Here is a 23,676-nt window from a genome sequence, read left to right as displayed (position 1 = left end):
AACTGGACTAATAAGTGGTACCTGGGTATGCAGAACACATGAAAGTAGTGAGTAAACCAAATATGTTATTTCCATCAAAGTCTACTTCATTTTTGTCTCTAGAATACATGATATGAAACAAGTTGTTTTATGAGAGAGTATCTTTTTGGGCACTAAAAAGAAACATTTCTAAAGCTCCGCTGTCTTTATGCACTGGCAAATCTCTGTTTTCCTGACAGATCGGAGATTGCTGGTTATTCATTCTAACAACTGAAACCATTGCTTAGCATAATTACATTTGGTTGTATATTACAAGAGGGTATTCTGCTCTAAAGGGTTTTTTGGCTCTTCTCTTAAAAGGTTATATTCTCTAATAGATATAACCAAGAAAATATATCTTGCTGCATGGTCTTTTTCACATTGCAAGTGTGGATACACGGCCATATAATCCAGTTTCTGAATCCAGATCATGATTTGAACTGGATTATATGTTCTATACTCATATAATCCAGTTCAAAGCAAATCTGGATTTAAAAAACTGGGTTATATGGTAGTAGAGGACCTTCCCACACAGCCATCTAAGCCAGAATATCAAGGCAGATAAACCACAATATTTGCTTTGAACTGGGTTATTTGTGTACACACTACCATATAACCCAGTTCAAAGTAGTTAATGTGGGATTTTTGTACAGCTGTGTGGAAGGGAACATAGACCCACCCTCAGAAGGTACAATACAAATAAAATGCTCCCTCCAGATGCTTATACCAGTTTACTCTTGTTCTTCCTGGCAATGCTTGATGTGCCTTTTTAGTTCACCAGTCATTTATGGCAAGAACCAAGAGGTCCAAGATGAGCTACTTGACAGGACCCAGGCTCTGAATACACTGCGCTATAAAGAGAGGTGAGGATGGACATGCCGGTATCACATTTGGCATGAGAAAGACAGGTTCTTACCTGAAAAGTTGATTGGTTTGTTTTAATGTATATATTTATATTTTACGAATATGAGTTGTCGAGAATCTGGAATTTGAAAGCAAGGAGAGATGATCCTGTTGCCCCTATCTCATTCCTTTGTATATGTGATTGTTCAGCTTATTTCAACAAATAGCATCAGATCCCCCAAACATATCTTTTCAGCATCTTTTGCTCTATTTTCCCACACAGGGTATCAAAATCATTTAATTATAAATGGCAGGGACTGTTTATATCAGAGTGGGCAACTCCATATTTGCAGGGAACCAGTGCTTCCTCTTTACTCTTCGGCAGGTCACAACTCTAGATACAACAAGCACAAACACCTGTGTTTTCTCTGCCATCCCTCTCAAAATGGTATGAGAAGCTATGTGATATCTCTCTTTTGGCATTTAGAGAGGGACTGCAGACAAAACCAGATATTTGAGAATAGTACTGAGGTGTTTTTTTTTGGGGGGGGGGGCGCTTTCATACATTTCTGTGTCAAAACTTGCCTAGAAATTATGCCATTTTTTAAAATTGGAGAATTGTGGGTTTCAGGGAGCTGGGGTGGGAGCATCAGTGTCATGTAAAGTGATGTCTGGGATAGTACACTCCCTATGGGCAGCACTACTCCCAATCCTGGTTTATATAGACTCAGAGTGACAAATGTCATTCTGAACCACACACCCAATTTTTCTTTCAAGACTATGGAAACTATAATTGGTTAAGAAGATAAAGCTGCATAAAATACATAAACACCTTCTTAAGAAATTAATATTGAATGTTAGTAAAACATCTGTAAATATATCAACATATTGTACCAATAAACTATCAGTGGAAATGTCAGTATATCTGTAAAATGTAATTAAAAATGAAATTAGGTGGGAAAGTCCCACAAACAGATTCCAAAACCATACATACTCTTACTCATCAAAAGACAACATTTGTTCTATAGCACTTAAAATAAGACAGAGGCCAAGCCTCATCCCTTCCTCGGTTACCTCAGAAGGTTCATGAAATTAGTAAGTAGTTTCTGCCTAGGGAAGAAGTGGATAATATGGATGCATAATCTAATCAATTCTATAACCTCTTGTTTTAAATAATAATAAAAAGCAATATTGGCATCAGCTTTCCCTTATTTCATTTGCTGACATTAATTAATCTCAAAGTGATGGTTAATCTGAATTGTTTTATGAGCTAGACTCTAGAGGAAGCTTTCCTTTTGACTTCTTACACTGCCTGCCAGCATCACTTTCAGTACTGTCATCTTGCAGCCGCACACTAAAACAGTGCTATTTCCTTCTCACGCCTTCCTTTCACTTTCCTCTCTTCATCTTTCATTACCTGCCGAGCAGGTCGGATCTTAGATATAGTAATTTTTCGGTGAATGTCCTTCTATTTCACTTCAAGAAAACATAAAGGTGTCAACATTATTATTTTTAAAGTAATGATAAAGGTATCTAAAGCCAAATAGCCTATGGAAAATAAGGAATATATTAGCATTTAAAATATATAACAACACTGAGCATTTTTACTGTCATTTCCTTAAGAAAAGCTGATCTAATTAGCTATATCTCCAAAGTGCGTACCTAGCATTTTTAGTATTATCATAACATTTTGCTTAGAGTTGACATTTTTATTCTGACAAGCACTGTCTGGAGAGCTCTCAATAAATAATACATTTACAATTTTCTGTAAATAAGCAGTGGACACAAATCGTTATCCTTACTTACAGCTGCCCCTCTCTAATAGTGCTTTTACAAGTAAGGTGACTATTCAGTCTAATGCAATCCTCCCAGTGCTCAAAAGACATTTTCATTCATTACCACGGTCACAAGCACTTAAAGCACTTTTAGGCGCTGTTGCAAAACAGCAGGAATGGCAGAGCAAATAAGACTAACTAAAACCAAAGTTCATCTCTAAAGAAACCAGAGGTTGTTCTCCAAAACAAATTGAAGATTGACTTACATAAGGTCAACACACATGGCAGCTAATCCACACACAAACTAGTTTCTCAAGGAGTCACTTTTTCTTTTATTGAAATCCACAAATCAACAACACTAAAAAGTCCATAAAAACACTAGGACAGGCAATAAAATGAATTGGTTAAATCTAAGCCCAACAGAATGTATTTCAATATTCAGTGCTAATGGACTGAATATTTTTTAGCACAGGTATTCATGTTCTTCTTTGTCAACCCCTTAGAAGTGAAGGTGTTCAGAAGTTGTGTATGTTGTAACTCAGTAGCCAGAAATATATTTCTAAATTCAAAATTGTGCAAACATCTAACAGGGTTGTACAAATGATAGAACCAGAATTCCTGAGCAAATGTGCTTGCTTCAGTCCAATCAACAAAGTATGACTCATATAGCTCTGCACAGATTCAGTTCCAGAACATATTATGTCTCCCAGGTGTTTCCAGATCACTCTACAGGTCTCCTACTAAAGGTTGGACCTCTCCCCCTCCCCAACAACCCCGAGTTTCTTCTCTTCTTCCCATGGGAACAATGCTAAGGAACAATGATGGTCTTTAGCTCCCAGTCCACAACAATAATTTCCTGTCACAGCTCAGATTGCAATGTTTGTGAGGAAGGTTCTGTGTGATGTCACTTAAGATACATATTTCCTTTGTTTCACATTCTCCTGTAATTTACCATAGGCACTCTTTAGGACTAGGGAGACTAATAGGGATCAACATTATTTGATTCAAGAGAGTTGTGTACATGTGTTTATGTGTGTTTGGTGTTTTCTAGTTTTTGTTTTGTTTTCTATAAAAGTGATGGATTTTTTCTTATTTATATGTTTTATTTTGTCTTATTTTATTGTGTGTCTTTTAATCTGTATTTTGGGCTTGTCCCCTTGTAAGCCACCCCGAGTCCCTTTGGGGAGATAGTGGCTGGGTATAAAGTTATATTATTATGTATGTTTGTTTATCAAAGGCACAGAACAACAACAATCTGTTCTGAGATATAATTTTACTGATTTATGATAGGCTTAATAAAACTCCTTTAATCGTTTGAAGAGACCACAAGGGCCATCCAGTCCAAACTTCTGTCATGCAAGGATACACTTTTTAAGCACTCCTGACATGTAGCCATCCAGCCTCTCTTTCAAAACCTCCAAAGAAGGAGATTCCATCACACTTCAAAGCCAATTTAAGTACCACCCATAACTGGAGTGCTGCTAGCCTGCCTTATAGATTTGCCTTCCATTGATTTTGTATATGAAACAAGCATCTACTGACCTCAGTTAGCCTCTCTCTACTCTCACTTCTGTTTTTTTCCATGATCTAAGACATTCTTTTTGCATTCTTTACCTTACACTATGTCTCCAGATATCATCCAGATGGGTGAAGAAATAACATAGTTATAGCGATTTTTGATAATTTGATAAAAAAGAATAGGACACAGAAAATATATACAGAGTATTCAAAATATAGACATAAAATTATTAACACAACATACATCAAAACCAATACCAACACTATTCTAGCATATGGAATAAGTTGCTAGGGGGTGGAGTTTTTGAGTGGGCCTAGACTGTCTGAGGGGGCTGGGCTGAGGCTAGTGCAGAGAAATATAGGGCCAGGAATATGGAGAAAGTACAAGGACCGGTCCTAGCAATGACCATAGTGGGGCCTGGGGCTACATTTCCAGGACCTATTAATAAGCTATGAGAAGGACTGGGAAGAGAAAGTAAAGCCAGACCCCTGACTCACAATCTGTCTCTGGATTCTGGCTTACATGGGAGTGGGTCCAAATTGCTCTAAAATAGAATGAGAATTAATCCAAACCAATGCATCAGGCCGAGTCTCATTAGTGATCCTACACAGCCACATCATCCAATCACTATTTGGAAGGAACTCCCAGAAGCTCTTTGAAAACTAGTTCATAATAGGGTCCCAGTTGTCTGACAGTGTTTATTTGGGCTATGCAGTTCTTTCCAACTTGTGGCAACCCTACGGCAAACTCATCACATGATTTTCTTTGTATGATTGGAGGGGTGAATGAATACCTTTGCCTTCTTCTAGACCAGTGGTTCTCAATCTATGGGTCCCCAGCTGTTTTGGCCTTCAACTCCCAGAAATCCTAACAGCTGGTAAACTGGCTGCGATATCTGGAAGTTGTAGGCTAAAACACCTGGGGACCCATAGGTTGAGAAACATTGTTCTAGACTAAGAGAACATGGCTTGTCCATGGTCATCCAGCTGGTTTCCATGACTAAGTGAGGGTTCAAAGCATGGTTATCTCAGAATCCTAGTTTAAGACTCTGACCACTACACAATGCTGGCTCCTATCTATAAAATCCTTTCACTTCAAATGGAGTCCATTCAGTAGATTGCACTATGGGTCCCCAATGGAATACTAGGTCATAAAAATCATTTCTCAATGGGATCCTGGTACTATTCACGGCTCTAGAATTAGTTTAAGTAGATTTAATTGTAAGACAGTTGTAAAATTAGTTATAAGAGTTGTAAGTAGAAAGCACAAGCAAGATTTTATAAAATGTGACGCCTCTTTTATCCCTGTCTAACATCAAGTTGAATTTCCAGCAAAGTTCCACACTTTCTGTCACTTACATTATTAGAATGTTTAGGTGGCATATGATCCCATCTATATTGTTTACATTTTTGCCCATAGAATAAAGGGAAAGTGACAATCTATGGCTTGCATAAACACAGCATAATGTAAGCTTACCATTTCAGATTGAAAAAGAAATGTTGTGGAACAATACAAGACAAGACAATTACAGATACCCAAAGAACAAGCACACACATCTCAAGACAAAGTTATTCAGGAGTCAAATGGTGCTTTATTTAATGGAAACTATGTGGGAGGGGATGAGGAGATGAACAGGATGTAACTGTACAACTGGAATTAAATCTAGATACTTCTCCTCAGAAAAGTTCAAGGGCGTTTTTTTAGTGCTCATCACTTTTGCCTCATCCAAAAGATAAATACTCCTGCGACAAAACTGTCTTTCACATAAGTGCTTCAAGGTGTCTCATGACCATCAGTAAAAGTAAATAAATATTATGGATATTCACAAGAATGTAAAAACTAGGATTTTTTTTAACAGCCAACACAATGTTATGATGATTAAAGCAACCAAGCATTCTAAAAATATAAGTTACAGAAAGTCTGCTGGCCTTCTTTGAAATTAAACTTGATAAAAAATAGTATCACATTTTATAAAATCTTGCTTTTGCTCTCTACTTACAATTTTGCAATGTACTGCAATCCTAATCTCATCCACACTTGTAGAATTACTAATGTATGAAAAGAATTCCTATAAACATATTAAAATCATTAAACTGATGTATCCTTTTCAACTACACATTAAGTTATGGAAAAGAATTGCCGTTATATGACACTGCATTATATTGAAAGATGACCTCCAACATAGAAACTAGACTGTGAACTGTTTATAAAAAGCTTTGTTGAAACATGATACTGTACTCTAATGCAGAATGAAGGGCGAACGTGAACTATGAATGTGGTCCCTGAGCTGTTGGGTCTTGGGATTTAGCAGTAACGAGATGCAGAGTTTCCAGTGTGCCAGATGACTAACGTTCCACATTGCTAGAATTACATTACAACTTTGAAGGGAAATCTACCCTTCTAGCTACAGACAAGTCAGGTGCAAGATAAGACTTGTACAGATTCGGGATGGCACAGGATAAAATAATTCATATCAATCCATATCTTGAATAAACGGGGCCATAAAAAATATAAACATTGCAAAAAATGCAAATGTATTTAGGAAATTTTGGCCCTAAATAAACTGAAATATAGAACTGGTTCAGTACAAAAATATTTGAAAATTCTGTCAAAACTTTGTGACCAAAGATGTTTTCCAAGGAGAAAGAGATCTGAGTGGGGATTTCTTTATACATTAGATAGAAGGATTTTAAGAATGGTGTGTTCTACAACAGTTGTGAGGTTGTAAAATCTTTTCTTGGATCAGGTAATAGTGAGCTTTTTTTTTCCCCAATGTATAAAATTGATATTGTCATTCATACTGTTATAAATTGAGGATATTTCAAAAGTACTGATTTATTTTTATTTTGTATTTCACCTGTTGGGAATGTAGCTCCCTTAGTAAATTTGGCATTATACTGATTTAGTTTGGAAAGCACTATAGTTATTTCTTGGTAGCCAGTTACTACAGTCATCTCAATATTAGACATTTGGCTTAGGTATTTCATGCCAGTGATTCAGAGTAACCTATCAGGAAATGTTTCTAATGCAGTAGTTGGGAAACCTTGGGCCCTTCCACATAGCCATATAATCACAATATCAAGGCAGGAAATCCCACATGTTCTGCTTTGAACTGGAATATATGACAGTGTGGATTTGGATAACCCAGTTCAAAGCCGATATTGTGGGTTATTCCACCTTGATATTCTGTGTTTTATGGCTGTGTGGAAGGGCCCTGAGTGAGTTGTCCTGAGCAAACTACTTCTGAGTAATGCAGTGGCTAGAACCAAAGGTTTTCTCAAGACCATGTCATACAAGAATTCAAAGGAGTTGGTCTTGCCACAAAGTATATGAGCTATAAAAGAGATAATATTATGGACCTATGGAGGCCAGTACAAGTTCAGCCTTTTGATACCATGAAGCAAGATTTGACTGAGGTATAGGCAAGAATGGCACCAACAATCAAATGGGACACGGCACTGATGTCTAGCTCCAAGGATGTTCAGCTCAGCTGATTCAAAGAGCTCCCATAAAGAGCAACAGCAGTGACAAAGCAAGCAGAAAAAAGCAGAAGAAGGTTCCAAAATATTCCAAGAAGTAAAGGAACAGGAATTATGACACCCTTTCCTCATTCAATGTTGTGTTTCTCCGAGGAAGTAAAAGTGAAGGGTCTCTATATGTTTCTCTGTGTGGTTATTTTCCTTTGGTTTGGGCTCTTTGTAATAAAGGTCAGAAAAGGGGCCTCTGAGGACAGTAATATATGAAATAAAATCATGACTGAAAAGAATAAGCAAATTGAGGGGGGTACTGGGTACATCAATGAGGATATTGACCTGATCCACATAGGATCTGACTAGTAATAAATTATTTTGAGAACACCCAGAAGACCTGCAGGTTGACCATACAAAAAATATTGAGATATGAAAAGAAGTTTAGGCTTCAGAAAGCCAATGATATGCCTCAAATGTTTTGAGTGGTAAGGAATGTGCAGCTGTAAGCTGGCAAGAGAAAGCAATGTACAGTTCCCCCAGTGCCATTTTGATAATTCACAATAGTTTGGTGGGCAAGGCCTTCTCAAGGGGCACTGGGCATTGAGTGAAAGCCAGAGCTTCCCTGGAGAAGCTTCAAAAGCCTCACACACGCATCTGGGCACTTTGGGCCTGGCTATCATAATAACTTAGTTTGGTGGCTATAGACAGAAAGAAGAGTTCATGCCATGTGTAAAAATGGGACACAAGACAGTAGATGGAATGAATATTGTTGCACTCCAGACCAGGATAAGCCCTCAGACACCATGCAGTTGAGTAAGAAAACAATCCCTTTATTGAAGATAATTAAAAAGCAGTAAAGTATAAAAAGCACTTTAAAGAAATAGGTAAATCTAATTAGGTAGGAAGATAAGCTGGAGCAAAATGGTCCAGGGTAATAGTCCACCAAAGTCCATGAAAAACAAAGGCAAAAACTTCTCTAATAAAATCCAAGAAACCAGGATACATGAATCCAAGGCATGAATATAAAATCATAGAATCCGAGAATCAAAACCATGAAACAAAGGCACTTAAACATGAATCTTTCCAAGCAAAGCTTCCAAGAAACAAGGATGAGAACTTGACTTGATTCCAAACGATGCTTCATCTGACTATTATTTGCTTTATTATTATTTGCTTTATTTCTATACCGCATTTTTCAGCCCTTAACAGGCGACTCAATGCGGTTTACATGGTACAATTATCAAACAGTGTCAGTGCAATTAAAACATAACAATGCAACAAACAGGATCAACAGCATCAATCCACAACAGTTAACAATCAACAAGACAGATCAACAAAACAGACATAACATAACGCCTCAGTTGAAATCAGATCCGTTCTCATAATCCTTGTGCCATTCCTATGTTCCATTTACCGTCTTCCTATGATTGGTTGCACTGCTTAACCAAACGCTTGTTCATAAAGCCAGGTCTTAACCATTCTCCGAAACGTCAGCAGCGAAGGTGCCTGTCTGATGTCTGCCGGTAGAGCATTCCATAGCCGAGGGGCCACCACTGAGAAGGCCCTGTCTCTCGTCCCCGCCAAGCGCGCCTGTGACGCAGGCGGGATCGAGAGCAGGGCCTCCCCAGACGATCTTAATGTTTATTTATTTATTTATTTATTTACTACATTTGTAGACCGCCCTTCTCAGCCCTAGGGCGACTCACGGCGGTGTACAACATATAAAAACCAGGTACAATTTCAACAAAGCAATTACACATCAACAATAAACAACAGCACTATCAATAATACAGTTACACTAAATCATTCGCCACGTCTCATCGTTGAATCATAATCCGAATCTCATAATCCATGTTCCGTTCTGGTCGGTTCATAGGTGGAGATGCGTTTGGAGAGGTAAGCAGGGCCAGAACCGTTTAGGGCTTTATAGGCTAAAGCCAGCACCTTGAATTGTGCCCGGTAGCGGATTGGCAGCCAGTGGAGCTGGTTCAGCAGAGGAGTGGTATGCTCCCTGAGTGCCGCTCCCGTTAGCAACCTGGCCGCCGAGCGCTGGACCATCTGAAGCTTCCGGGCAGTCTTCAAGGGCAACCCCACGTAGAGCGCATTGCAGTAATCAAGACGGGATGTAACCAGAGCGTGGACTACCGTGGCCAAGTCAGACTTCCCAAGGTACGAGCGCAACTGGCGCACAAGTTTGAGTTGTGCAAATGCTCCCCTGGACACCGCCGAAACTTGGGGTTCCAAGCTTAGCGAAGAGTCCAGGATCACACCCAAGCTGCGAACCTGCGTCTTCAGGGGGAGTGTAACCCCGTCTAACACAGGCTGTAACCCTATACCCTGTTCGGCCTTTTGACTGACCAGGAGTGCCTCTGTCTTATCTGGATTCAGTTTCAATTTGTTAGCCCTCATCCAGTCCGACACAGCGGCCAAGCAGCGGTTCAGGACCTGAACAGCCTCCTTAGTAGTAGGTGGGAAGGAGTGACAGAGTTGGACATCATCTGCGTACAGATAACACCGCACCCCGAAACTCCGGATAATCTCTCCCAATGGCTTCATGTAGATTTTAAATAACATGGGGGACAATATTGAGCCCTGCGGGACCCCACAAGACAATGGTTGTGAGGTAGAGCAGTTGTCCCCCAGCAACACCTTCTGAGTACGATCCTCTAGGAAGGACCTGAGCCACTGCAGAACAGTGCCACCAAGGCCCATTCCCGCGAGGCGTCTCAGAAGGATACCGTGGTCGACAGTATCGAAGGCCGCTGAGAGGTCCAGCAGAACCAACAGGGACACACTCCCCCTGTCTAGCTCCCTGAGCAGATCATCCACTAAGGCGACCAAGGCTGTCTCGGTACCATGTCCCGGCCTGAAACCAGACTGTGCCGGATCTAGATAATCAGTGTCTACCAAGAATACCTGGAGTTGTGAGGCCACCACACGTTCCAGGACTTTGCCCAAAAAGGGAAGATTGGAAACAGGCCGATAGTTGACGAATTGAGTGGGATCCAGTGATGGTTTTTTCAACAGCGGTTTTATCACAGCTTGTTTTAAGCTGGCTGGAATTTTGCCTTCCCGAAGGGAGGCATTAACCACCACCTTCACCCACTCAGCCAATCCCCCTCTGGCCTCCTTTAGAAGCCAGGATGGGCAGGGGTCTAGGATGCATGTGGTTGCCCTCATTCCTCCAAGTATCTTGTCCACATCCTCAGGTTTCACCAATTGAAATGAATCCATCAAAATCGGATAAGCAGATGCTCGTGTTACATCCGCTGAGACTGCCGTTAACATGGTGTCCAGGTCAGAACGGATCAAAGCGACTTTGTCCGCAAAGAACCGAGCAAATGCTTCACAACGGGCTGTCGAGTTGTCAGGGTTCCCATCCGGAGTGGTGGGATTTAATAGACCTCTGACAACTCGAAACAGCTCAGCCGGATGGTTCTTTGCGGACGCAATATTGGCCGCAAAGAAAGATTTCTTTGCCGCCTTTATTGCCACGGCATATGCCCTTAGAAGGGCCACAAACTGTGTTCGATTTAACTCACTCAGGTCCAAACGCCACACGCGCTCTAGTCTCCTCTTCCTTCGCTTCATCGCTGCCAGCTCCTCAGTGAACCAAGGGGCTGGTTTAGCTCGGCTACTTGAGAGGGGACGTTCCGGAGCAATCGTGTCTATTGCCCTAGTCATCTCCCCATTCCAGAGAGACACCAGGGCATCAACAGGATCACCAACCGAGGTGGCGGGAAAATCCCCAAGAGCCGTCAGGAATCCGTTCGGATCCATAAGCCTCCTGGGGCGGACCAACTTAATGGGTCCCCCACCTCTGCAGAGGTTAGGAGGTGCAGTGAGTCTAAATCTGACCAGATAGTGGTCGGTCCATGGCAACGGAGAGGTGGACAACTCCTCAACACCGCCACCTTGCTCCCATCCCTGGCAGAAAACCAGATCTAATGTGTGTCCAGCACTGTGGGTGGGGCCAGATACCCGTTGGGACAACCCCATGGTTGCCATGGAAGACATGAAGTCCTGAGCCGCTCCTCCTAGGGTAGTCTTGGCATGTACATTGAAGTCCCCCAGCACAAGAAGCCGTTGGGACTCCAATACCAGGCTCGAGACCACCCCTGCTAGCTCAGGTAGGGAGACCGTAGTGCAGCGAGGTGGGCGGTACACTAGCAGAATCCCTATTCTGTCCCGGTCACCCACCCTCAGGTGGACACATTCGAAATTAGTTGACTGCGGGATGGGGCCTCTGGTCAGGGGGATGGAATTTTTATAGACTACTGCAACTCCGCCTCCCCACCCTCCAGGTCTCGATTGGTGCTGTACGGAGAAGCCTGGTTGACAAAGCTGGGTCAAATTTACTCCTCCAGCTTCGTCCAGCCAGGTCTCCGTAATGCACGCCAGATCTGCCCGTTCCTCCAAAATTAAGTCTTGGATGAAGGATGTTTTCCCGTTGACAGATCTGGCGTTCAGCAGCACCATCTTCAACCCAGAGGGACCGCCATCCTGGGTACGCCAACTTACCACGTCAGGAGACCGATTACAAGTAGTTAAATTTCTTCTTCTGTCCCTAGGCCGAATTTGAGTTGTTGGATTTTTACTATTTCTAGGCCGAATTGGCGGTCTCCCTTTCCTGCATCTCCCCCTCCCCATTATAGTTTCTATGGGGACCCCTCAGCTAATGGAATATCCCTCTACTTCCATAGTGCACTTCAATTTTGTAGCTTCAACCCATGATTCATTCCAGATTATTTGCTCTGTTGTTTTTTGCTTTAACCATACTACCTCATTCCAATCCTTTCCCACCCCTGCTTTGTTATTTCTAGGATCTCCCCACCCGTTCCACCCTCTATCTCCTTCCCAGTCCACCAAAAATACTATTAGTAGATACCAAGGGATGAGAGCCGACATGGGTGAGCCGCACTGGTACGGCGTTGGTCCGGTCACTAGAATTCAAGTAGCAGCAGGTATTAGAGTGCTAGTTGTTAGAGGTAAGAGTTATTAAAGTGCACAAGACTATCACTTAGTTGATGAACTAAAGTGCTGTGGTGGAGGATTAATGGCCTTAAAGTGCACAGTATTTAAAGTGCAAATTGTATTAAATAGTTAAAGTGCTGGCGGTTGGGAATTAGCAGCGTTGGCCAAAGATGGTCGTACTAAAGTGCAATAACAACAACAGTGCAACAGCAGTGCAATTTGTACAATCAATCCTTAATCTTGTTGGTATAACTTAATTCCCAATTAGCCCCCCTCCCCCCAAAACCTCAATCACAGGGGTAGGAGGTTAAGAGATTATAAATCTAATGGGAATCCACAGAGTATAGTTGGTGTAAGGCTTATAATGGAACTATTAGATGAAGGGTCGCCACAATGGTTTCGGATCTGATATTAGGTTAGTTCACGTTCCTTTCCGGTAATAGAGGCGATAACCTAATAGATGGCAATTGAATGGTGGCGGCCGGTGACAGTCTCGTAACAGCAGCTGTAACAAGAGTTCCAACCAACCAGTAGATGGGGTAGCAGCCCTGAGGTGACAATTTCGCTGGTGATGGATCGCAGCGCGGGAGGGAGGGGCGCAGCGCGGAGGGGCCTAGCAGGCCTGGTGGAGAACCGCTGGGCCTTGCTTCCTTCTCACTCCCTCCCCCGGAGCGGCGGGAGGGAGGGTGCAGCACGGAGGGGCCTAGCAGGCCTGATGGAAGCCGCTGGGCTGGGCCTCGCTTTCTTCTCTTCCTCCCCCGGAGTGGCAGGAGGGAGGGTGCAGCACGGAGGGGCCTAGCAGGCCTGATGGACGCCGCTGGGCTGGGCCGTGGTTCCCTTCTCTTCCTCCCCCGGAGTGGCAGGAGGGAGGGTGCAGCACGGAGGGGCCTAGCAGGCCTGATGGACGCCGCTGGGCTGGGCCTCGTTCCCTTCTCTTCCTCCCCCGGAGTGGCAGGAGGGAGGGTGCAGCACGGAGGGGCCTCGCAGGCCTGATGGATGCCGCTGGGCTGGGCCTCGTTCCCTTCTCTTCCTCCCCCGGAGTGGCAGGAGGGAGGGTGCAGCACGGAGGGGCCTCGCAGGCCTGATGGATGCCGCTGGGCTGGGCCTCATTCCCTTCTCTTCCTCCCCCGGAGACTACATATCATGTACTAGGGACTTTTATCTCCTCGTTAAGGTATGTCCCAAGTGCTCAGAAATTGGTTTTACTTAGCTTTGAGTCTCATCTTTCTCTCTCTGAGCCTGGCAGAATGTTTGGCTCTTCTGTTTTGACTAATATCCTCCCGTCTATCTATTTGCTTATTCATTTCTGCATCTGGGCCAGGTGCCGAGCTGTTTTCAAGCTCCAAATCATGGAAATTCTCTGGTAGCAATTCAGGGAGCACACCATCATCCCCACATCCTTCAGGGACATTCTCATGGAAAACTACACTTAGAACAGGGATCTCCTTGTCATTCTCTGCATCAATATCATTGACCAGACCATTGCCATCTTGAAGCTCATTGTCATCACTTCCCACATCTAAAGCACCCTGATCCTTAAACACAATCACAGGTTGAGCTCCAACAGATATCTGAAATGCTGCAAAGCCTAGCTAGTCTAATTTCCCTTTTTCAAATTCAGACTGGAAACAGCTTCAGAATGTTCCTGCCTATTTTATGCAACTTTCTTGTGTGCTATTGGAAATGAAGCACAGCTAGTGGTCAGAGCATATGGCTTTTGTTCTGTCTCTTTCTCTCAGTTATGATGGCCATAGGATATGTGAACTACCTGTTTGCAGAGGCTATGAAAAAATACTGCACAGAGAAGCCCAAAGTAATGTTGATAGTTTTGACTGAACTAATGCAAGCTATGCCTGCTTCCAGTTAAGACATTTGTGTGTATGTGTGGTGTGATACACAGTGCATGATATTGGCTGGAGCACTACTATTAAGGCAAGATTAAAACAGCTGCATATTATACTGAAGCACTCTCTAGTCCTTTAACAGACAGACGGTCCTGGATTACAAGCAGCACTTGACCATTTAAATCACTACAGCAACCAGATTTAACCAGCTGGGCCATATTCTCTTAGGCAAGGCCTGTTGACCTCCTTAGTCACAGCTGCTCAAGTAAAATTCTGATTAGACAACTTATTTCCAGAAGCCAAAGGACTCTGATTAAATATTACTTAGACACTTTTAAAGCCTTTAAATGTGCATCCATTTCCTCACAAACACCAGTTGTAATAAGTGAAACTCCCAATCATACATGTGGTAAGGATGACATGAGATAACTAATGACATAAAACATACAACTAAGTGTTTTGCTCTACAGTGCTACACACTGAATGGTTTTTCCCACAGGAAGAAGGCCATATGTTTGTTATAGATAAACGTCAACTAGGTTGTATTGGTCCACTACTGGGATGGACAACTGGCTCAGCATTGAAAGCACATCAAAACTATATTATAGCCAGAAGGTCACAACCAATTTGCATATGCTAGTTGTAGTAATTGGTCTTATTTGCATATCATCAATCTGCAAGATGCACACTGCAATTTGAATTTGGTACACTTCTTCTATAATATGTGGTATCCCCAAATATAGGGAAAATGTATCAGTTTTATTTCTAGGCCACCATGGGTCAGTTACAGCCTATAGGCCACCCAGAACCCCAAAAGAGATTACAGAATTATTGAATGTCTACAGTAAATCCTAGGCAGAAACAAAGGCTTCTTCTACAGTGCCATATAATCCACATTATCTACTTTGAACTGGATTATATGAGTCTACACTGCCATATAAAAAGCAATTAATCTGGATTTTAAATGGCAGTGTAGAAGGGGGCACAGTGACATTGTAGAAATCCCCACTGTGTGATGAGGGAAGGAGGGAGGGCAGATGGGGTGCCACGAGCCATCATGCACACCTTTCCTTTAGCAGCCCAACAGCATGGCCCAAAAGAACAGTGTGAAGAGGTGGTTAGTTTCTTTGTAACATGATCAACAACATTTTTATATCTCCATTGTTGTTGTTCATTCGTTCAGTCGTCTCCGACTCTTTGTGACCTCATAGAAAAGGATAAATCCGAATTTAAATTTAAAATAGCTATTTATAGTCTAGCCATCAAACTAGAGCCGACAATGTATTTTGAAAAATGGAGAGAAAAATTAAAACTCTATGCTTAGAAACAGATGGCTAAGAAAAGTGTGGGACATTGTCACTGTGGAGAATTTTGAGATACATATACAGAACATATTTAACTCTGTGTTTGTCATATAAAAATTAAATCATGAAAGGGATGACGAATTTGCCACCAATCTATTTCTAAATATATTTTTCTCTTTCCTTTCCTATATTGATATGGATGATGCTGTATTAGTCCTGCAACTGTATATTCTTAAAACAAGGACCAGAAATACTCAGATGTTGCTCCTATCATCCTACAGCACCACTAAATAGAGATTATGGAAGCTGGAATCCAACAATATCTGAAGAACCTCATGTTCCACCACCCCTTCTTAAAATTAGAGATTATTTTGTCTTTCGTCATCCCAAAATCTCTTGGTCTGAATGTGGATCCAGTAACATCTGGAAAAAATAACATAATTTAAATTCTTCCTTGTGAATGGGATCTATGGAAATTTGTAGCAAATAGTGATGCCTCAAAGGCATGTCATGTAATATTTTCCAATATGCTTCAAATGTCCAGGGCCATATACAAACAGATGAAGAAATATAAATATATATTTACTTGTGAGAAAGCCATCTTGTTCCAGAGCCAAATAGCTGAATCACTAACTTGATTCCAAAGGGGAATAGTGACAGAAATAATTTTAATACACTGTGGCATACGCTTAACTCCCTACAAACATTAGGATTAAAACACCCAAAATAGTGTAGTGGGTCTGTAGTATAAATTATTAGCAGGAACTACTAACACAAAGGCTTGACTTGAACTATGAAATGCTTTAGAACTTTACCCTGACCCAAGAGTATCCCCCACAGGCTCAGGATGACATTTAAAAAACAGTTCTCATATTCTAAAAGAAGGACATCTCCCAAAATGGGAAGTCAAAAATTCCCATAAGCAATATTTGCATTCCTTCCAGTCAGCTTTGGCTGTGCAGTCTTGGCTATCTATCAAATGTCCCGAAAGTATTACATACAGATAGAGGTACAAATTGGAAACTATGTAATACATGAATTCTTGAGCCATTTTCTAAAAAACAATTTGCCATTAATGCAGTTTCACTATTTATTCCACTCTGTAAAAATCCCAACTAGAATCCTGCCTACGTGCCTACCTAGAACAAAATACAGGCATATCTTGTGCAATATAGCCCTTCACACTAATCTAATCACATGCAATACAGAATTCACTAAGAGATTTGTCAGTGTTGGAGAAATTTGAATATAGGTCCATCATCCTAATTATGACATTAAATGCATACCGTAATTCATTATTTATGGATGAGATTTACAAAGGAAATAGATCATAATATTTAGGCCTGACATACCCTCCTGCTCAGTTCTAGTCATCTCTTCTAGTTTCTTCTGCTTCAGTGTGTCCACCACATCGGCAAGACTTCCTTTGCGGCGTTCTGGAGTTCCAAAATTAACACTGGTCATTAGCTCACGACCTCCTTCTTCGGGCTTATGTGGTGAGGTAGAAGTATTTCGGAAGGAATATAAGGAACATAACTTATTACTTTCTGTCTCCTGTAAAGAAACAAGACAATAAGGCAAAAGTAAATCAGGTTGTCTCTCCTTTAAAGTTCTTTTGTGTTATTATATAACAGAAATTAGATATTTGTGGAAGGTAGGTTTCAGCCAAAACTGTCCTTAGTTTCATTTTCTCTTCTGCTATTAATTTTAAAATGTGCTTCAGTTTTTCAGAATGCTTTTGATTGCCCCCTCAAGATTTCAATAATGGCAACTTGAAGCAAATGTGCAAAAGGCTCCAAAAAGGTGTATTCTGAAGAGTGTATTCTGCTCGATGAAGTCTCCCAAGCTGAAGAGTGCAAACATTGTATACATGCCCAACCATTTAAACACTTTACCACCAGGGCAGAATCCTAGGGTCCTTCCACACAGCCCTACATCCCAGAATATCAAGGCAGAAAATCCCACATTATCTGAGTGTGGACTTTGATAACCCAGTTCAAAGTAGATATTGTGGGATTTCCTGCCTTGACATTCTGGGATATAGGGCTGTGTGGAAGGGCCCCTAGATACTCAGTCTGTAAAGCACACCTCAGCTGACTTAACTGACAATAACTCTTGAAAGGAGGCAAATGATGAGCATGTATGAAAACTTTGGCAAGCCATTTAGGAGACAAAGTCCCACGTGCCAATTGATGCTATTATACAACTCTAGAAATTTCTGTGTAAAGTGTGACACCTTTAAAAAAGCCAACTTTCTTTGTGATCGAATACATAGGATTTAAATTAAAGCAAGGGGTCATGTTAGCACATTGAGCTTTTTCTTCTAATATGTTTTGGGAACAACTCTCCCAGACCCAACTTCACTCAGAGCATTGTAGAAAGTCAAAATAACGGTGTTTAAACTTAAACGCATTAGATCAACTGCCTCAGAAAGGACACAACTCCAAAGTATAACTCCAATTATAAAAGTTAATGTAATCCTGGTACCTTTACATTTCATGAGCACTAAAGTTCCTCTGATGTTGTGGATTATTTTTTCCAAATCAAACCTTTGTAAATTATTCAACAAGCACAGCTGATTCAAATTTGGAACCATCCCAACTATTTTATAGTCTTACTCCCCATGGGAATCTATACCAGCACAATTGTATGCTCATGGCATCTATTCCATATGGCAGTAACCTATTGTTGGCTACATATATTCAGCACACACATGATGTGTTCATTCTGAGGGAGCTTCCTTCATGACATCTATGCTACATTTGTATATGCCTTCAGCAATTGGAATCTGGTTGTTCTGATGGAAGAGAGGATAAAACAGCATGAAAACTGCATACTAACATTAAAACCTATCAGGGAGAATCAAGCTTTTTTTTCAGAAAAGAGCAGACTGTCGTGAAAGGACAATAGTACCTACGAAAAGCTTTTGAGGGGTCTCAGTAGACCACAAACCAAACATGAGTCACCAGTAAAAAGCTTCAATAAGAGTGATCTCTGAATATCATAGAATAAATTGCTGCACTACTGATTCCTACTCCTTTGCCATCAATTTCACCACATTTGTCGTGACACAATTTTTGGATGAAAATACCGCCATTGACATTTCTGGGTGAGAGTACCATTAAGTAAATGCCCTGTGATCTACATAAGCCTTAGGTCAAATTAAAAACATCAGAACCAAATATGGAGGATGAGATTCACTATTGACAGCATTGTGAAGCATGCATTCTCACTATAAAGTTGTAGTGGTCAAGGAGTCTCTATTTAGAGAAGCAGAACAAACCATGGTTAGCTGTGGTTACGAAGGCACGCTGATTTAAAAATCATCACTGACTGGTACAACATAAGTTTACCATGGCATGGTTGTCATCACTTAGAATGGAGACAGCCACTGTAAAAAAAATCTTAGAAATATGTGCCTTTTACCAAGAATGGCACTTTAACAGAGGAGAGAAAGCACTAACACACTCTGCCGTACTACATGATTCAACATAATTCATGAAAAATCTACATAATTATCTCTTTTCTAGTTTTTCTAACAAAATAAGGATTTGGTATTTAAACGTCAAATAAATGCATTTAAAATAATTGAAATGGATAGAATAAAAATTGTGCTCTTATTTCAAAAAGACCTAAGAGAGCTTCATTTCTCTTGGAAAATATTTTTTTTTGTTTATAACTTTAGACCAGAAACCGGTTGATGCATTCATTCTACGTACACAATGTCCAGTTATAAGAGTCATTGGAGGCTCAAAGTCCTTGGAGTGCTCAAAGGACCTCATCAGATGAGGGGAATTTAGCATCCTTTCACCCTGTCTTATGGACAGAGCCCCATGCCAGCCATCACCCCCATTCGAGGTAAAAGCATCGCTGGAAGCTTTTCTCACAACACAGGAGGCTTCCCATTTTGTTTTTTCTGGGAGGGTAATGCTTACTCCATGTGATGGGAGGGAGCTGTGTTCAGAGCCACAGATTCACCCTGCTGCCCCTCTCCTTACACTGTGATGCCAGGTGAAGTGGGTCCTAAGAGAGTTTGTTTGGATAAACACTTGTCATGTGGCAGATGGCTGCATAAGACACCTCTCCCAGAGAACTCTGATTTGTTTATAGGATTTACATCCCACATTTCCCTCCAAATCGTTCCAAGATTACACATCAGACCCAAAATTAATAAGAACACCAGCCTTGGCCTTGTCTTGCTCAACTGCTGAGGATGCCTGCCCTGTTTGGCACAACTCTCTCCACGAGAAGCAGGTGAATATAGAACTGCACAAAACATGTAGAATAACCACATGTCTCAATCCCACAACTGTTGATAGACTCTATAAGTTAGCTGGTATTGCCCCCCACCTCTGAGGTGCAATGGGAAGTTGCTGCTAACTGGGAGAGAAATAAGGTTGAACACTTTGAAAGCCATCAGCTGCATGGCTATCAGCCTCCTCCTAGTTGACACAAATCAAGGAAAAGCTTCATGGGAACCACCACTCCTCTTAACGTTCCCCCATCAACAGCAAGAGTATCCCTGTGGGCAGCTAAACTAGGCAATTCCAACTGGATGGCCCCCCACAAGGCTCTGCCTCCAGGAGCAAACCAAGAATGGGCAACTTGGAAGTCCCTGGACAGACTCAGAAGTGGAGTTGGCAGATCAAAAGACAATCTGGAAAAATGGCACTACCTAGACAAATCCTTCACCTTGTGTGACTGTGGAGTAAAACAAACAACTTCGCATCTGTATGTGCCCACAATGCCCTGCCTCATGCACAGAGGAAGAATTGTTTAAGGCCACAGACAATGCAGTAGCTGTTGCCCATTTTTGGTCAAAAATTATTTAGCTGTTTGTGCTCCTTCTGTTTTTTAATGGTTTTATACGTATTTATGCAATGCTTTTGACATGAAATAAAAAAACAAACAATTTTCATCTTCCTTTATCACTACTGTACCCCCTTTTTTGCCTTGCTCTTACCTTCACTGTTAAGGTTATAGATAACAAAATTTTAGCCCTTATGATTGGACTAGCATGCCATTCTTTTGTAGTATTAGCAAAAAGAACCACATTTTAGCATATAACACTTACATCTATCCCACTGCACTTATACAACACCAAATAATGGTTTGGCTGACTGCAGAGTTGCTAAATTTCTCCTTCCATCTCTGTCTTGCTTGTTTGGATTCCTTTGTTTTCCTCACTTGAGTAAAGTATTGTTTTCTAAGACACTCGCATCAGCAACCTCTGTGATATCTAACTGATTTATCTTCCAATTTCTGTTGGCAATGGGGTTTCCAGTTCTGGTTGGAGGCAATTACAAGTTTGATCATTCCAGTCTGATGTCAGGGAAATCAATTTGGAGCTCTAGAATCTCTTTACCTATGAATAATCAACACATGTTAGATATTATCAATAAACAAGAGGATAAAATAGTATTTTCTTTACTATTTTATCCTCACAGGTAAGGGTAGATAATATCAACAGTTTCCCCCCATCATGGAGACAGTATTTCTGCACAATTCTTACTTGGTGTTTGCACATCTCAAAATATTTCTGGAAGTTATTCTGCATATGGTTTTATGCACAAAACCCCCACAGTTTTCAGTTAGCCATAAGAAGAGTTTGTAAAGGGTTGCTGGGTTTTGCGTGAGAAAAATAGCCACATGTGAGAGATTTTTGTGCAGGATTATTTTGCACAAAATGCAGGAGTTTTGCACACACAAACACACCAATGTATTTCTATGCAAAATAATTCCTGGAAACATTAGGAGTTTAGGAAATCATGTGAAAACTGGAAAAATAATCTTGCCACTGTGCTATTCTTTCTGACCAGGTTTTCCAAATATCAGAAAACATTTTTTTCAGTCAAGTAACAAATAATGGCAAATATTCTTTCCATCTCTACCAGTGTTACATGCTGAAGCAAGGAGCCACTTCTTTAAGAATGTTGGCAGGGCTGGAGACCTGTTCTTCAATATTTCCAAGACTAAATTATAAAAGGAAAGTACTTTTTAAGATCATATTTTGTGGTACATTTTCAAAAATCAAACAATGAGGACACCTTTGAGGAACAGAAATATTTATTTAAAACACAGTGTCCAGTATCCAAAAAAGAGGTTCCACTGTTGGATTTATTTCTGGGAATGAAACTGGGAGAACATCACCAAAACCTGCATCAGGGAAATTCTCTGAAGCCTTTTTTTTTTTTTTTTGATAGCATATAAAAGTTGTGATGGAGAAGAAGAAAATGCTTGTACACTATAACAATGTTGGATTCAGGTCAGTCGCTATCTTTCAATGGTTTCCCTGCAGTAAAAATCTATGCAAGTCTCTAAAAAAATCCAGCCCATTCATACTTAAAAGAAATTGACTTTTGGAACTATAAAGCTTTATTCTCTTTTGATTCAGTTTCATAATACAGTGTAACACAGCACAGTTTTGCGGTTTGAAAATTTACAAATACAGCATTTTGTATGCAATAAATCAGTTAGGCAGCAGATAACAAGATGTCTCAGCGCCTTTGAACTTCTGATAAAAACCAGATGTTGCTGTTTTAAACGAGGTATTTCCAGCTTTTTAAATATATGATGGATCTCTGGCCTAAATCCAATTACTAATCCCACTTAAAGTAGACCCAATGAATCAATAAATTGTACTCAACTGTTGACTGACCCTTCAGAAATTAATCAAATGGATCCAGTTTATGCTAGCAGTTGCCACTAAGTTGAGTTTAAGGAGCTGGTGAACATTATATGTATTTCCTATTGTTGACTATGTAATCTCCCTCTAAACACCTCATATTAAGATTAGACTACCTTGAAGACTTAGGAGATTTCATTAGTTAGAAATTTTTTTGCAGTCTGTTTGGGACTTTTTAATGGCACAGTTCCAAATTCTGCCTCACTGTAAAATTAGTTGATTTCCATTAGTATCAGTTTGGTTTACCAGCATTTCTATACTAATGGAGACATCACCACATGAGGCCAAGGCTCTGTAGGTGGTCTCTCCTTGGAAGACTTTTCAGAACTATGCTTTTCATTTAGAATCTTTTTGGAATCGGACATTGGCTTTGGTACAAAAACTGACCAGCATTCATTTAATTAATATCTTCTATTTTTTTCCTTTGGTGCCTTACCTTTTCTGTCTTGTTTTACATCACATTGATTTTATTTTCTACCCACAGCAGATATTATATTAAATACCTCTGTTTGTTTAATTGATCCACAGCTTCCTAACTTAACTCAGTACTTCTCAGTGAAAGAACCCAATTTCTTTGAAAAGGCATTCAAAATATACATGTCCTCTGGAGCAAAGGGTCAACAAAAGTGAGATAAAGGAATATTCACCTATACAAACAGATCTTGACAAGGAACATGTTTAACCTTAGTGGTTTCTATCATTTCTTAAAAATTATGCTGCAGTGTTAACACCTGCCCTCTGTTCTTGAAAGTTATCTTTAGGGTTTCAGTAAAGCACTGGTTAATGTTACTTAAAATGTATTGGATCCATTATCAATATAATATCATTCCAATGTGGCTTACCAGAAAAATGGAGGAAACTGCCATTTTGCTGCCAGGAAGTGCAACACTGACAGACAGCTTTGGTTTCAGGGAATTTTGATTCTTTTGAAAATAGGACAGAGGGAAAGTAGTTACAGAAAAGCCATACAAGCAGAAAGGTAAAGAAGAAAACAAATGAGAACATTATTAATGTATCTAATTATAGCTGTAGTATCCTATTAACATTGAAAGCTATAACAAGTTCATTTTTTCTCTGCAATCAAACCTACCCATTCCAATGATTGTGAAGGTATATTCAACAAGTCTTTAGAAAATGAGGTACCAATGTACAAAACTATCACACATCAGATGTTTGACATATTGAGGGTTTCCCAGGTCAGATAGTTCACGAAAATGACAAGAGATGACAAAATCCTCTCTCAG

At 40.6% G+C, this 23,676-nt stretch overlaps 1 protein-coding gene across 14 annotated transcripts in view; it reads right to left on the bottom strand.

Annotated features, from left to right (window-relative positions):
• The window catches only part of SOX6 (SRY-box transcription factor 6), a 521,576-nt gene that overhangs the window by 280,080 nt on the left and 217,820 nt on the right, over positions 1-23,676 (bottom strand). For all 14 annotated transcript variants that reach the window (XM_060767625.2, XM_060767634.2, XM_067462638.1 and 11 more), the window contains one exon: positions 17,100-17,301. In XM_060767625.2, coding sequence (XP_060623608.2) covers positions 17,100-17,301 — 202 coding nt within the window. The remainder of the gene's footprint in view (positions 1-17,099; positions 17,302-23,676) is intronic.

Source organism: Anolis sagrei, chromosome 1, assembly GCF_037176765.1.
Source record: "Anolis sagrei isolate rAnoSag1 chromosome 1, rAnoSag1.mat, whole genome shotgun sequence".
NCBI lineage: Eukaryota > Metazoa > Chordata > Lepidosauria > Squamata > Dactyloidae > Anolis > Anolis sagrei.
This window is presented reverse-complemented; position numbering and strand designations above follow the sequence as displayed.